The 16,927-nt window shown below is 47.3% G+C and overlaps 2 protein-coding genes across 2 annotated transcripts; both read right to left on the bottom strand.

Annotated features, from left to right (window-relative positions):
• Positions 1-5,883: 5,883 nt before the first annotated feature.
• Positions 5,884-6,858, bottom strand: LOC114687527 (olfactory receptor 49-like). Its single transcript, XM_028862138.1, has one exon. The coding sequence runs from the start codon at positions 6,856-6,858 to the stop codon at positions 5,884-5,886; it is 975 nt and encodes a 324-aa protein (XP_028717971.1).
• Positions 6,859-11,379: 4,521 nt separating this feature from the next.
• Positions 11,380-16,246, bottom strand: LOC114687524 (olfactory receptor 49-like). Its single transcript, XM_028862131.2, has 2 exons — positions 15,847-16,246; positions 11,380-12,800 (listed from the first exon to the last, which is right to left on the bottom strand). The coding sequence occupies exons 1-2, from the start codon at positions 15,871-15,873 to the stop codon at positions 11,751-11,753; spliced, it is 1,077 nt and encodes a 358-aa protein (XP_028717964.2). The 5' UTR covers positions 15,874-16,246; the 3' UTR covers positions 11,380-11,750.
• Between the last annotated feature and the right edge of the window lie 681 nt (positions 16,247-16,927).

Genomic DNA, 16,927 nt, shown 5'->3' with positions numbered 1-16,927 from the left:
CTCCAAAAGCTGTTGGTTGCTGCCCAGAGCTTCCTCATTCCCGCGGTCACACTCATCGCCTCCTCAGGCGGCTGAGGTCAGAGGTTGGGAAACTTCCTGTGAGCTGTTTGGTTACATTTAGGCCACAGGGGCTGTCCGGAAGCCAGCACCTGGCCATCCCCTCCCCCAGGGCCTCGTGGGTTTTGGGGACAAACAGAATACACTCCCACCCTGAGTCTCCACCCTCTTGTCCTGATAAATTGGGAGGACTCAACCACTGTGCTGATGTCAAAAGGTGGCACCAAGATACAGTGTGCCCCAACTGGAGAAAATACGCCATGCTCCCAACACCTCAGGCCCAGCCACCTCCAGCTGTGGCCTGCTTCTCCAGAAACACACAACCAATAGGAGAGATAAGCAGAAATGAAAAACAGAAGCAAGCAAGCGAGATACCTGACAGGCATAGAAGATAGATAGAAACCAGGTTTGGGGGCGCAGGCCTGTAACCCCAGCACTTGGGAGATGGAGGCAGGATGTTCTCCCTTGCTTTGTTTATTGCTGCTGACCAAAGCTACTTGATTTCCACATGCTTCCATACACAAATGTACACACCCATGCACACACACATATATAAGCCTACTACACACATGCACACACACACACACACACACACACACACACACACACACACAAACACACAAACAGCAAGATAGCAAGATAAAGAAAGGTACCTGTCACCAAATTTGGCTACTGAAGTTCTGTCCCTGAGACCCACCTAGTAGGAGAGAACTGACTCCTGCAAGTTGTCCTCTGACCTCCACAAGTGTGCCATAGCATTCAGATACCAATACACACACACACAAAATAACTAAATAATGTTTTAAATAAAATGCAAATGATATAAATGTAGTCACAGGTGTCTCTTGAAGGGCACCTGGTAAGGTTTTAATTGGAAAGGTAAGAGCCTAGATTACAGGGATGCAGGAGGAGTCTTCACTGTAAATAGAAGGGCTTTGCTGTTGTTGTTGTTAATTACATGTGTGTGCCAAAAAAATTAAAAATAAAAAAGTCGGGTTGAATGGGCAGACTTTTAATCCCAGCACTCAGGAGGCAGAGGCAGGCAAACTCTGAGTTAGAGGCCAGCCTGGTCTACATGATGAATTCTAGCATTTCCTGTCTCAGAAAAAAAAAAAAACGAAAAAAAAAGAAAAGAAAAGAAAAATCAGGTCTATGTGCATGTGTCCACAGAGAAGATACATGTCTGACCTCTTGAAGCTGGAGTGACAGGTGGTTGGGAGTTACCTGATGTGGGTGCTGGGAATTGAAGAGCAGAAAGTACTATTAGTCAATAAACCATCCCTTCAGTTGTGGTTTTTTTTGTTTTGTTGTTGTTTGTTTTGTTTTGTTTTTCTTTTTTGGTTTTTTTTCGAGACAGGGTTTCTCTGTGTAGCTTTGCGCCTTTCCTGGAACTTCGCGTTGGAGACCAGGCTGGCCTCGAACTCACAGAGATCCGCCTGGCTCTGCCTCCCGAGTGCTGGGGTTAAAGGCATGCGCCAGCACCGCCCGGCTGTTTTTTTTTTTTTTTTTTTTTTTTTTTTGTTCTTGTTGTTGGTTTTTCGAGACAGGGTTCTCTGTTAGTTTTGGTGCCTTTTCTGGAACTCACTCTGTAGCCCAGGCTGGTCTCAAACTCACAGAGATCTGCCTGGCTCTGCCTCCCAAGTGCTGGGATTAAAGGTGTGTGCCACCACCGCCTGGCTTATTTATGTTTTTGAGACAGGATCTCATATGACCCAAAGAGGCCTCAACCTCACTATGAAATCAAGGATGACCTTGGACTCCTGCTCCTCCTGCCTCTTCCTCCCAAGTGCTAGGATTACAGGCATGCACCCTGCCAGATTTTATGTTGTGCTGCAGATCAAACCCAAGACTTCATGCATTTAAGACACGTGATGCATTTATCTAGTTATTCTTTTTTTTTTTAGATTTAATTATTTATTATGTATATAGTGTTCTGTCTGCATGTTTGCCTGCAGGCCAGAAGAGGGCGCCAGATCTCATTACAGATAGATGGTTGTGAGCCACTATGTGAGTGCTGGGACTTGAACTCGGGACCTCTGGAAGAGCAGCCAGATGCTCTTAGCCGCTGAGCCATCTCTCTAGGCCCTAGTTATTCTTTATCAATAAAGACTCGGGAGTCAGATATCGCGGATAAGAATCTGAGTGATCAGAGAAGCGGGGGAGATGTGGCCAGTGAGTGATCTCCTGCCTCTTTCATTCCTCCATCCAAAAGGGTTGAGACCCTCTCTAAGCCCTGCTCTACTACTTCCTGTCGCTCTATCTGTCCTCAGGCCTCCAAAACCTCTATGATTAATTTTGGTCAGCTGGTAGCTAGCTCCCCTCTGATTCAAAGCAAACTTTATTGTCAGAATGCAATCAAAATATCACATAACAGACAAGCACTCTACCAACTGAGTTTCTAAAGAGAGCTATGTAGAGCTGACAGGTCTTGAACTCACAGAGATCTGCTGCTGTGTGTCTGGAGGGCTGAGATTCAAGAGGTGCGGCACCATACCTGACAAGCACTTGGCAGACGCCACGGCTTGAGTGTGGAAGTGAAAGGATCGCTTTTGGGAGTCAGTTCTCTCCTCCTGTGGATTCTGGGGCTCGAACTCTGGTCATCAAGCTTATTCAGCAAGCTCTTTTACTCACTTGAGCCATCTTGCCGGCCCTGTACACACTCCTTTAGAAAAGGAAGTTTGTTCCTGGGTTGGCAACTGCACAGCAGATGTTCATTGCACTGGAACTTTTGACTCTCCACTGCCAAGGGTTTCAGTCAAGACTCTACGGCCAGCCTTTTCTCCTCAGGCTCCCAGGAGTCTGCCTCAAAACCAAAGAAGAACGTGCAAAATATGGTAAGATGGGTGCAAGCGTGATGTTTGAAATCCCTGGTGTCCCTGCTGCTGAATCTGGATGGGTATTTTTAGAATTTGAGTTGGATTGGCAGTTAAAGCCGTTCTTGTCTGCAATGAGAGGAGTTTCACTGGATGGGTGGTAAAAGCATGTTTCTAAAATTCGAAACAGATTCGGGCCTTGCATTTGACAGACTCAGTCTACTTCAGGAAGGAGAGGCACCCACCAGTGAGCCTTCAGTGAACTACAGACTAAGAGATAGTGAAAGAGGCATCAGCAGTCCGGTGCCGGGTTTTGTTTGTTTGTCTTTGAAACAGTGTCTCATGGAACACAAGCTGGCCTCCAGCACCTGAAGATGACCTGGACCTTCTGACTCCCCTGCCTCCACCTCCTGGAGCTGGGATCATAGCAGATTACGTGATGCCCAACAGAGTTTATGTGATGAGGCCGTGTGCTTCAGCAATTGGAGATAGTAGCTGTTTCTCACTGGGGAGGCTGTCAATCCAGGAGGAGTTAGTTGCTCAACCCAAGGGGCTGGGTGCCTCTGTAGTCCCAACCTGGCACGGAAGATGTGGAAAGTTCCTGAAGTCTTTCTGGTCCTCGGTCTGGAATGGAAGCCTGGAAACGCTGGCTGTGCTATTAGGGAAGGAATTGGCCGCAGCGGCATCAAGGAAAGCCAAGGGAGTCATCTTACATCCGCTACACCCTTTCCCTTTCCATCTGGATTGCAACCAGAAAGCGTCACTCACAATCGTCTTCCCACGTGATCTAAGGCAATCAGGACATGCTGAGGCGAGATGCTTAGGTGATTCTGATTCGTGACAATGTGACATGCGGGATTTGCGTGCTTGGTACAATTACGGACAGAAGGGGAAGAATGAAGAGTTCAATTGATCCAGTTTCCTTAGTGTTATGATATTGTATCATATGCAGGAAGTCCTGGCAGGTAGAGGTTCTGGCGGGAGGTAGAGCCAAGGTGCCCCAAGGCGGGTGAGAGACAGAGACGCCATCGCCCACGCAGACAGCGCTCAGTGAAGAGTTTTATTTGGAAGCGGGGAAGAGAGAGAGGAGAGAGAGAAAGAGGGAGGAAAGCAGGAGAGAAAAGGGGCGGAGTTTTTCCTTTTACAGGCAGGGTGGCGCCAAGGGACGGGATTTCGAGGGACGGGTCAGAATATTAACATGTAGTGTTTACTAAATTCCTGATCCAGGATCCAGTCACCACCCTACTTGACACTTGTTAATCGTGAACTTCAAGACTCTGCCGGATCTTAAGAGTTCTTCAGATTACACTACACATACCCTGCCTTTTCTTATTTTTATATTTTGGAGACAGTGACTCCTGTAGCCCAGACTGGCATCAAATTTGATATGTAGTGGGCATCAAATTTGATACGTAGCCAAGGGTGACCTCAAAACCTTCGATCCTCCGTGGTTATCTTTCTCAGTGCTGGAATTTACAGGCTTGCTCCACCACTAAGCACCAACGTTTAAATGAGTCTAGGTTGTTCGTTTCTGTTTGCCTTCCATACTCAACGGAACATGCCTACATTGCCTGGAGAGATGGCTTGCTGGTTAAGAGCACTTAATGCTCTTGCAGAGGACTTGGATTTATTTCCCAGCACCCACGCCCAACAGCTCATAACTGCCTGTAATTTCAGGTCAAGGGGAATCAAAGGCTCTTTTCTGGTCTCAGAGTGTACCTGCATGCCTGTGATTCACATACACTCAAACACGTACTCATGCATTCACATGAGCTTAATTTTTTTTTTTTTTTAGATTTTTTTAAAAGATTTACTTATTTTATTTTATGTGTATGAGTGTTTTACCTGCATGTATGTATGGGCACTGGATACACGCCTGGCACCTGAGGAGGCCAAAAGACCCAGAAACAGGAGTTAAAGATAGTTGTGCCACCATGGGGGTGCTGGAAACTGAGTGAAGAATCTCTGCAAGAATCTCCATTATTATTATTGTTGTTGTTTTGTTTTGTTATTCAAGACAAGGTTTCTCTGTGTAGTTTTGGTGCCTGTCCTGGATCTCGATCTGTAGACCAGGCTGGCCTCGAACTCTCAGAGATCTGCCTGGCTGTGCCTCCTGAGTGCTGGGATTAAAGGCGTGCGCCATCACTGCCCGGCTCTCAAATATCCCTAAAGGCTGAGCCATCTCTCTCTCTGGCCCCAATTTTTAAAAATTTTAAAAATAAAGAGGTCAGGCCCAGGCATGGTGGTACATGCCTCTAATCCTAGCACCCCAGAGGCAGAGGGAGACAGATCTCCATGAGTTCTTTGCCAAGCTGGTTTACACAGGGAGTGCCAGGACAGCTGGGGTTACATAGAGCGATTCTGTCTCAAAAAACAAATCATAATAATGATGATGATGATAAAGAATTCAAGGTCATCCTTGGTTACATGACAAGTTGGAGGTTAGCCTTGATCACACAAGACCCTGTCTTGACAAACAAACAAACAATAAAATTTAAGTTTAAATCAAGTCCACGGGAGCTGGAGGGATGACTCGGTGGTTAAGAGCACCGGCAGCTCTTCCAGAGGTCCTGGGTTCAATTCCCAGCACCCACATGGCAGCTCACAACGGTCTGTAACTCCACTTTCAGGGGACCCAACGCCCTCACAGACATATACATGCAGGCAAAATACTAATGCTCATGAAATAAAAATAAGTAAATTAAACAAGCAAATAAGCACATCCAGGCTTCAGGGTGCCCTCAAAAAAAAAAAAAAAAAAAAAAAAAAAAAAAAAAAAAAAAAAAAAAAAAAAAAAAAGCAGGAGGATAAGGAAACTGAGGTTAATCACGGCTGCTTACTGATTTTCTTCCCCCTCCACTCCCTTACCGATTTTCAAGCCAGCGTAGTCTACACAAACCACTTCTCATAAACAAGCATGGGCAGTGGACACTGTGCAGGTGCAGTTCCCAACACTGCAAACAAGTCACTAGTGGTCTCAATAAAAATACAGCAATAGCAAACCTTTGCAGTCTTAAGCTCTGAATATCTTGGAAGAAAGCTCCCTTCCCCTGAGCAGCAAATCCCTGCACACCGTGTGGACCAGTTGGTTCCTGAGGCAGTAGGTGAAAGGGTTCAGCAGGGGTGACACTGTCGTGTTGAAGAAAGCTATTCCTTTGTTGAGGTCCAGCCTCCCTGTCTGGGTGGGGTTCAGGTACATGATGATGCAGCTCCCATACGTGAGAGATACCACGAGGATGTGGGAAGAACAGGTGGAGAAGGCCTTGCTTCGGCCCCCAGCTGCAGGCAGGCGCAGGATGGTGCTGATGATGCAGCCATAAGACAAGGTTGTGATCAATGTAGCAATGAGCAGGGTGCACACAGCCACCAGGAAGGCCACCAGCTGCAGAAGCCTGGTGTCTGCACACACCAGCTCCAGCAAAGGGGAGCTGTCGCAGAAGAAGTGATTGAGGACTCGCGGGCCACAGAAAGGGAGAGATAACATCCAGGCAAAGAGCCCAGGCAGGGCCAGGAGGGTGACTGCCCAGCAGGCCAGCACCAAGGAGGAGCAGACGCGGGGCGTCATGAGGGCGGGGTAGCGCAGGGGCCGGCAGATGGCCAGAAAGCGGTCGGTGGACATCACGGCCAGCAGCAGGGTCTCCACCGCGCCCAGGGTGAAGTAGAGAATCATCTGTGCAAAGCAGCGGTGGCGGGAGATGGCCCCTCGCGCCGCCAACAAGTGTGCCAGCATCTGCGGAGACACAGTGGATGTGAAACCCACCTCCAGCAGCGAGAAGTGGCGCAGGAAGAAGTACATCGGGGTGTGCAGGCGGCGGTCTGCCAAGGTGAGGGCGACGATGAGCAGATTGCCCAGCAAGGTCAGCGTGTAGGTGACCAGAAGGACCCCGAAGAGGAGGAGCTGGAGCCCGCGCTTGTCGGTGACCCCCAGAAGCACGAACTCCAGCACTGAGGAGCGGTTGGCCGTGGGGATGGGCGAAGAGACCTCCATCTGTGAGAGCTGCGGGGAGTCTGTGTGGGTCTTAGTGACCTCGGAAATGCAGGGGCAGTCAGTGTCAGTCACAAAAGAGCACTGCGAATCAAATGCAGGACATAAAACAGCGCTTGGAACAGCGTGAGCACGTGAACACCGCATGAATGTGAGATATCTCCAGCGTTCAACCGCACAAAGATGGAAAAGAATTTAGACCTCTATGGTAACGCACTCCTTTAATGCCAGCTTGTGGGCGGCTGAGGAAGCACAATTGGGAGTTCAATATCAGCCTCAGTTACATAGGAAGTTTCAGGCCAACCAGTGCTCTCTGAGATTCCATTTCAAAAGACACTTTTAAAACAAGATTTATTTATTTATATATTTTTTGTATATGAGTGCTCTATTTGAATGTATGCCTGCATGACAGAAGAGGGCATCAGACAGAAGAGGGCATCAGATGCCATTACAGGCGGTTGTGAGCCACCATGCGGTGGCTGGGACTTGGACTCAGGACCTCTGGAAGAGCAGTCAGTGCTCTTAACTGCTGAGCCATCTCTGCAGCCTGAGATTACACTTCAAAAAAAAAAAAAAATTCACAAATATTACTTTAATTGGATGATTTTTGTCTCCTGCTCCCTCCAATATGCTTGTTAGGTACTGAATGAAAAATCTGCTAATCTAGCAGAATGGATATGATGATCCACTTGGGGGAGAGACCTTATTCTTTGCAAGGTTTTTCTTATATATGGACTGAGTTATTATTGTTTGGAAGTGACCAGGTCATAGACAATTTTTGCTTCATTTCCTACAACTGATACATTGCTTATTTATAAGTTTGAATGGTAAAATGTATTTTTGGTAAGTGCAGAAACCATTCCATTTTTGAGTCCTTCGCTTCCTTGCAGGAACACTGGTGGAGATTCATACCAGCTGGGGTTGACTGCACACACCCACACTCTCATGATTCCCTGTTTCTCTGTGACCTCCACTTCATAGCAAATGGACTGACTGGGGACCACAAAGCAGGAAGGTTGGGTGTGGGGATGCATACCAGCAGTTTCAATGCATGAGAGGTTGAGGCAGGCACGTCATGAGCTTGAGGCTTAACTCAAGCTGTGCTGTGAGACTCTGCTCTGAGATTTAAAAAAAAAAAAAAAAAAAAAATTACCTGGAATTTTTCCGTCCCCTTTATCCTGAAGCGCCAAGGTACTTATTCTCAAGTTTTACCATAGAAGAAGCACATGGCAGGAATGGACTAAGGAGAGAGGTTCCTTAGTCAAACCAGCCCAAATGACAGAGACAAGGAATCCTCAGAGAGGAATAGAAACAGATACACACAGTCAGACCCTGCTGTGGTGATAGATTGTGTAATAAATATATAAATCAACTATAAAATACACTAATGAAACTTTGTCTGAAAGATCAGAGAAGCAGAGCAAGCCACAGCCATCACCTCTTACCTCACCAGCTCCATGAATCCTCTGACTGAAATCCTCTGAGTCCTCACCCCAAAGGCTCCAGCTGAAAAAGCCTCTAGCTGAAAAGCTTTAGTTCCTGTCTCCTCACGCCTTATGTACCTTTCTCTACCCAGCCATCACTTCCTGGGATTAAAGGGTGTGTGCTTCCCAGCACTGGAATTAAAGGTGTATGCCACCACTGCCTGACTCTGTCTACTCTCCTAGACTGAGTCAATCTCATGTAGTCCAGGGTGGCTTTGAGCTTGCAGAGATCCAGTTGGATCTCTGCCTCTCAAGTGCTAGAATTAAAGGTGTGTACCACCACTGCCTGACCTCTATGTTTTATCTAGTGGCTTGTTCTGTCCTCTGATCTTCAGGCAAATTTTATTAGGGTACACCATATATCACCACACCCTGTAAGGCAGAGTGGTTCTCAACCTGTGGGCTGTGACCCTTCTGAGGGTCAAATGACCCTTTCACAGGGTCGAATATCAGATATCCTGCATCTCAGATATTTACATTACAATTTGTAACAGCAGCAACATTACAGATGTGAAGTAGCAACGGAAATAATTGTATGGTCGGGGTCACCAGAACATGAGGATCTCAGCGTCAGGAAAGTTGAGAACCGCTACTGTAAGGTGAGAACACAGTGGGGTGGGGGGTGGGGTGGGGTTCACAGAGATGGAGATGGGGAAGAGAGGCAGCTGGGAAAAAACACACAAGACAAGGAGTGGTCAGAGAGCCGGGGGAAAGGGAAGACATGAACCACAGGAAGACAGAAGAGAAGAAAAATAGTGACAGAGACACAGGGAAGGGAAGGGACTTGGAAGCCCACAGGAAGGCAAGGAGAGAGACAAAAGAAAGATTTTTAGGTCCTTCAGAGACATGGAGCTGCCCTGCTCTCCAGAGGCACTATTATTGCAGGAGCCAGTGTGAAGATAGAGGGACCTTGCCCTCTCAGCTTCCCCAAAGTCTCAGACCTCAGGGACCCAGAAAACATCTAAAATTTTCATCCTCCTTAAGGGAGTGATTAACTCGACTTCCTTCAGATGTTTCCCATGGGAACTTGTTTGGAGTCTCATCTTTATTTTATTCATTTATAGATTATTATTTATTGGAGGACGGAGAGTGAGCTCATTGGTTAAGAGTAGCTGCAGACCGGCCAGCCAGTGGTGGTACACGCCTTTAGTCCCAGCCCTTGGGAAGCAGAGGCAGGTGGATCTCTGAGTTTGAAGTCAGCCTGGTTACAGAGTGAGTTCCAGGACAGCCAGGGCTGCACAGAGAAACCCTGTTTCAACACAAACAAACAAACAAACAAACAAAAAGAGTAGTTGCAGGTTTGTTTCCCAGCTCCCACATGACAGCTCACAACCATCTGTAAATCCAGTACCAGGTGATGTCACTGTGTTCTGGCTCTCGTGGGCACTGGGCATGTACATGGTGCGAAGACATACATTCAGTCAAAACACTCACCTGTAATAACAACAAATAAATCTAAAGATATTTAAAAGAATATCTTTTATTTATCCTTTGATGATTTCATACATATATTTACAATGTGTGTATATCTACCCCTCTCCTCCCCACTCTCATAGACACACATTCACAGGTCCCTTTCCTAACTTCATGCTCTCTTCCTTTTTTTTTTTTTCTTTGCTCTTTCTGAGACAAGGTTTCTCCATGTAGCCTTGGCTGTCCTGGAACTCCCTCTGTAGATCGGACTGGCACCAAACACTGAACTCAGAAACCTCCGAGACTGCCTCCCAAGTGCTGGGATCAAAGACATGCACCACCACCACCCAGCTTGCTGGTTCTTTGTATATTTTGATTTGGTTTGTTTTGATAAACCACTGAGTCCAGTCAGTGCAACCTGTTGGAATGCTGATTTATGACAGCATTAGCTTAATCTTGTTCAGGTAACCATGGCTACAAAAGCCCTGTCCTGTCCAGAAGACAGATACAATAGCTCTCCTCATTCTCCAGATCTTGATTTCTTTCCACTTCTTCTTCTGTGACATTCCCTGAGCCTTTGGGGGAATGAGTTAATAGAAATGCCTTGTTTAGGGATGAGTACCAAACAGTCCCTTGTTATCAGCACTTTGAGGATTATGTGTTTCTACCTTGTTGCCCACACAGGAACGAGACATTTCTGGTGAGGGTTAAGAGCAGTACTCATCTATGAGTATTAACATAAATATTTAGAGGGCAGTGCCACAATACAACCGTTTATTAAAAAGATTTTTTAAATTTTATTTTATGTGTATAAGTGCTTTGGCTGCATGCATGGAACATGCATCCAGTGCCCTGGGCAGTCAGAAAAGAACCCCAGATGCTCGTGAACTGGAATTACAGATGGTAGCCACCATGTGGGTGCTGAGAATTGGACCTGGGTCCTCTGCAAGAGCAAGCACTGTTCTTAAGCCCTGGGCCACTTCTCCAGCCCCTTTTAGCACACACATTTAAACAAAACAACACTACTAGGTTCTCTTCTATGAACTATGACCTCCTGGAGACTCAGTTTTTGTCTTTTGCTTTTTGAGACTCAGGTTTTAGGAGAGCTTAGGTGAGCTTATCGCTGGCTCTCTATTTAAACTTTAATCTCTCTTCAGGGATCTGAAGAGAGATTTGAGTGGAAGAGAGACTTGAGTGGAGCAGTGATCACTAGATCACTTTGTACTCTCTTCCCAGTGTGGCCGAATTGAAAAAAAATTGCTTTTTATTGTTAACTTAGCTATTTTCATTGGCTTCTTAGGGATGGGTAGCCCAGGTTGACTTTGGCGGCACAGACCATAAACATGAATTTGGTAGCACCACTGGCCCTGGTACCATGAGCTTTAAAATGAAGTTTGTTGTTGGTTTGTTCTGTTGTTTGTCTCCCCTTCATTTGGCTGCAGAGACGGCTCAGCAGTGAAGAGCACTGGTTGCTCTTCCAGAGGACCTGGGTTCCATTCCCAGCAACCACGTGACAGCCACAATCACCTGTAACTCCAGTCCCAGGGAACCTTTCTTCTGCCCTCTCTCTGTGGGCACTGCATACAAGCGGTGCTCAGACATACATGCAGACAAAACACCCCCCCCAGACACATAAAATAAAACAAACAAATAAAAATAAAGGAAATAAATGATTCCACTTTGATTCCACCAGCCAGGCCTGGTGCTCATGCCAATTCCAGCCACTCAGGAGACGGAGGCCAGAGGATGGAGATGCCAAGACCTTCATCACCTACAGTGTGAGTTCGAGGCCAGCTTTAATTCAGCAACTTCTTGAGAGTGTTTGAAAATAACAGAGGAAAAGAGGGCTGAGGGTGTAGCTCAATCGTGAAGCACTTGGCCTCACCATGAGCACAGTCCCTGTGTTCAAGCCACAGAAAACCAAAACACACACATCCACAAAAACTAATAAGCAAAGCAGTAACAATGCCGATACAGCAAGAGCACAGCTTTGCAGTCTTATGCTCTGAATATCTTGGAAGAAAGCTCCCTACTCCTGAGCAGCAAATCCCTGCACACCGTGTGGACCAGTTGGTTCCTGAGGCAGTAGATGAAAGGGTTCAGCAGGGGTGACACTGTCGTGTTGAAGAAAGCTATTCCTTTGTTGAGGTCCAGCCTCCCTGTCTGGGTGGGGTTCAGGTACATGATGATGCAGCTCCCATAGCTCATCGACACCACCAGGATGTGGGAAGAACAGGTAGAAAAGGCCTTACTGCGAGCCCCAGCTGCAGGCAGGCGCAGGATGGTGCTGATGATGCAGCCATAAGACAAGGCTGTGATCAATGTAGCAATGAGCAGGGTGCACACAGCCACCAGGAAGGCCACCAGCTGCAGAAGCCTGGTGTCTGCACACACCAGCTCCAGCAAAGGGGAGCTGTCGCAGAAGAAGTGATTGAGGACTCGCGGGCCACAGAAAGGGAGAGATAACATCCAGGCAAAGAGCCCAGGCAGGGCCAGGAGGGTGACTGCCCAGCAGGCCAGCACCAAGGAGGAGCAGACGCGGGGCGTCATGAGGGCGGGGTAGCGCAGGGGCCGGCAGATGGCCAGAAAGCGGTCGGTGGACATCACGGCCAGCAGCAGGGCCTCCACTGCGCCCAGGGTGAAGTAGAGAATCATCTGCGCAAAGCAGCGGTGGCGGGAGATGGCCCCGCGCGCCGCCAACAGGTGTGCCAGCATCTGCGGAGACACAGTGGATGTGAAACCCACCTCCAGCAGCGAGAAGTGGCGCAGGAAGAAGTACATCGGGGTGTGCAGGCGACGGTCTGCCAAGGTGAGGGCGACGATGAGCAGATTGCCCAGCAAGGTCAGCGTGTAGGTGACCAGAAGGACCCCGAAGAGGAGGAGCTGGAGCCCGCGCTTGTCAGTGACCCCCAGAAGCACGAACTCCAGCACTGAGGAGCGGTTGACCGTGGGGATGGGCGCAGAGACCTCCATCTGTGAAAGCTGCGGGGAGTCCGTGTGGGTCTTAGTGAAATGTGTGGGTCTCGGAAATGCAGGGGTAATCAGTGTCTGTCATAAAGAATAGTGGAGATAAAAATATATTTCATTTAGGACGGACAGCATTTGTCATATGTGAAAACCGCACGGATGTGAACCCACTTGCATTAAATGATAGTGATGGGAATGTACTAGATTAGTGTAATGACACAGCCCTTTATGCCTAGTACTTGGGAGGCTGATGGAGAAGGACCAGGAATTCAAGAGCATCTTCAGCTACACAAAAAGTTGCAGGACAACCTGGGCTACATGAGACCCCATTTCAAAAATCCCAAAGAAGAAGGAGAAGAAAGCAAGAGGAGACTGAGGAGGACAAAGAGGGGGAGGAGGAAATATTGGAAGAGAAAATAAGAAGGAGGAGGAAGAGGAAAGAGAAGAGGAGAAAGAGGAATTTTGGTTCCTGCTTCCCCACGTCCTTTGTTAGGAACTGAGAGGAAACTTTGACAATTCCTTTCACTAAATTTGACAATCCACTTGGGGTGAGACCTGTTCTTTGCAGGGATTGTCTTATGTATGGGCTGAATGACTGTGATTTGGGATTGGTCAGTTATTACAGAGATATTGGTTTTTATACACTGCCACGTTGTTTGTCTATGTGTTGGAAGATAAAACCAGGTTTTATAAGGGCATCTGTCTCACTGTGTAGACCAGGCTGGCCTCGAACTCACAGAGATACACATGCCTCTGCCTCCCCAGGGGCTAGGATTAGAGGTGCTGGCCTCTGTCTCTGGTTTAGAGTATATGTCCTTTAAATTCCACTTGCTGAGTCTTCTCAAATGTAGCCAGGACACAGAGCAAGAAACAGAACACAGCCTGGGCAGGTGGATCACCTGCCGTCTCAGTACTGGGGAGGCTGAAGTGAAGACTGATATAAACACAGGATCAGCTTGTGTTATAGATTGATCTGGGTTACAGAGTGAGACTCTGTCTTGAAAGAGAGAAAGGGATGCGGAGAAAGGATGAACAAAGAGAGGGAGATAGGGAGGAAGGACAAGGAAAAGTAAGAAGGGATATAGAGAGGTGGCTTAAAGGATAGAGATGCTTGCTACAGCACCGTACAACCTGAGTTCAAGTTTTAGGTCCCCCATGTGAAACAAAAGACAAGCTGTCTTCTGACCTCTACATGGTCCCTTCAGTAAATAAGTAAGTGAATAAATGTAGTTTTTAAAACGAGGGAGAGATAGTCTGGAGAGCCAGCTCAGCAGTCAAGAGCTATTATGGCTGTTGCAGAAGACCCATGTTTGAGTCCAGCATCCACCAGTAAGACTAACTCCAGAAGATCCGACACACTATTTTGGACTTTGTTGGCACCTGCACTCACATGTACCCCCCACCTGCACTCACATGCATGAACCCCCCACAAATGCAAATACACATACTTAATAATAAAAAAATAATTATTTTTAAAAATCAAGGGAAGAAAGAAAACTGGAAGGAAGGATGGATGGAAGGAAGGAAGGAAATACCACCCACAAACTGCTGCTCTGGGAAGACTGGAAGACAGTACCATCTTCTGTAAGAGAATCACCATAGAAAGAACGAGAGATCTGCCTAGAGATGAGTTGATTGACAGTTGGAGAAAACCTACTATTCCTTGCAATCTGTGGACTGGATTGGTTCACAGAACGTGACCATCGAAGTCCTTCTTTGTGTTCATATGTCTAGTTCATCCAGATAAGATGTGCTGACCAAGATATAACACAGTGCTTGAGTAAAAGCCACATCTGTACTTCTATTTCTTCCTGGGGCCAGGGTCTCATGTAGTCCAGGTTGGCCTGAAACTCCCTAAGCAGCCAAGGATAACCTTGAGCTTCCGATTTTGCTGGCTCTCCCTCCCAAGTGCTGGGGTAGCAGTCCAGTGCCATTGTGTCGCATTTTATATGGTGTTGGGAATAGAACCTGAGTCATCCTGCATGCTAGACAAGTATTCTCCCAGCCTAGCTTCGTCCTCAGCTGTTAAGCCAAGTTTTGAATGTACATCTTGCCACAGCTCCTCAGCAAATGGTAATTAAGTGAACAGATAAGTAGTGAGTGCTCTGAAGAGAATGAATGAAAATATGAAGAAAGGAATAACCATGAGAAGATGGGTCGTTAGATGTGTTGATGAATGAGTGAGGAAGGGAAAGAGAGCTGCAGACTGAACTGCAGAACTGAGGGATGACTCTGCCAGGCTCAGACACCTTGAATGGCTCAGGATCCTAGGTATGACTCACTCCCATCCCGTCACAAGAACAAGGGCGCTGTGGGACCTTATAAACTTCAGTGTTCTTCTTGGTCCATTACAGAGACATCTCCCAAACTCACACACAGCATGTGGCTGGGAGGAAACTCCCTGTTTGAGCCTCAATCTCTGTCCCCTCTCAGGTGACACTAACACCTCCTTGGTCTTTCCCATCCATGTGTTGTGACATCCTAACAAAACCGTGAATATGAAGTAACATGTTATAATGTGTGCTGCAAAAAGCAAAGCTAATTCCAAGCTCACACTCCCTCTGAGGCGGTGTACTTGGCTTCCACAGGCTCTGTCCTGCTAAAGATTCACCACTCAAACCTTAGTTTGCCAAGAGGCTGTGCCTAAAGGTATCCAGGCTGCTTCCTCACCTTTCTTGGGCTCATGGCAGGAAAACCATCCAAAAGAGGTCTGACCATTCACCTTCCTCTAATAACCCTTTTCCAGCTACATTAGAAAGCCTAAAATGGGCCGGGTATGGGAGGTAGAGGCAGGTGGAGCTCTGTGAGTTCAGGGCCAGCCTGGTCGAAAGCAAGTTCCAGAACAGCCAGGGATTTACACAGAGAAACCATCTCAGCACCCCCCCCCCCCCCCCCCAAAAGCCCCTGCACAGATCTCTCTTCTGCATCTTTGTTTATTTTCTGCTGCTTTGTGGCCCCCAACTTTCTAGCAAATGACTGGAAATCACAAATCAGGAGAGAGCTGGCATGGTGGCACAAGCCTATAACCTCAACACGCGGGCAGTTGAGGCAGGAGCATTATGAGCTGAAGGCATGCCTGCACTACACAGCAAGACTCCCCTCTGAAGAAAAGATTTTTTTTTTTTACCTGAAATTTATTAGCCTCCTCTATCATGAATGGTCAAGGTTCTGATTCTGGAGCTTTTCCGCAGAGGCACATGACGGGAAATGGGTTTAAGAGAGAGTCTCTCCAGAGACACGGAGACAGACACATAAGGACGGCCAGGCAGACTCTGTAAAGGAAAAGCATGACAAGGACTAGAGACTGGGAAGTGAGGCGGCTGGGGAGAAACAAGTGGTCAGAGAGCTGGAGGGAGGGGGAGACACGGACCGTAAAAGATAGAGCAACAGAGAAGAAACAGACGCGGAGGAAGGCAAGCCGAGAGAGACAAAAGAAAGCCTCTGAGGTCCTTGAGAGACACGGAATGTCCTGGACTCTAGAGATACTATTATTTCAGGGTCCAGGTCACACTCTAGCGTGAAGGGGAGGGACTTTTCCTTCAATTCCCTAATTCCTCTGACCTTGGGGACAAAGAGCATTTATAAAATTGTAGTCATCCTTAGGGGATTGATTAACTCAACTTCCTTCAAGCATTGCTCATGGGGACTTGTTTGGATGCTTGCATTTTGGAGAGAGTTGTTCCCCGCCCCCCCTTCCCCCCCACTTATTTGATTTCTGCAAGATCAGTATAACCACTGGTTCCATTCGGAAAAGAGACAGAGCAAGGGTGAGACCGTAAAAGGGTGGGTACCAGGGAACCTGTGTGTCACCAGAGTTCATTCAATAGGTGTATGTGATAAAGATTAGCCTTGACTGGGTGTGGTAGCCCTAGCCTTTAGCTCTAGCACTCTGGAGGCAGAGGCAGGCAGATCTCTGAGTTCGAGGCCAGCCTGGTCTACAGAGTAAGTTCCAAGACGGCCAAGGCTACACAGAAAACCATCTCTCCAGCTCAGTGGTTAAGAGCACTGACTGCTCCTCCAGAGGTCCTGAGTTCAATTCCCAGCAACCACATGGTGTTTCACAACCATCTAACATGAGATCTGATGCCCTCGTCTGGTGTGCAGACAGAACACTGTATACGTAATAAATAATAAATCTTTAAAAAAAAAAAAAAAGAAAAGAAAAGAAAAACCAGTGAATTGTCAGTCAATCAATCAATAAGAATGAG

The sequence above is a fragment of the Peromyscus leucopus genome, chromosome 1 (assembly GCF_004664715.2).
Source record: "Peromyscus leucopus breed LL Stock chromosome 1, UCI_PerLeu_2.1, whole genome shotgun sequence".
Classification (NCBI taxonomy): domain Eukaryota; kingdom Metazoa; phylum Chordata; class Mammalia; order Rodentia; family Cricetidae; genus Peromyscus; species Peromyscus leucopus.
This window is presented reverse-complemented; position numbering and strand designations above follow the sequence as displayed.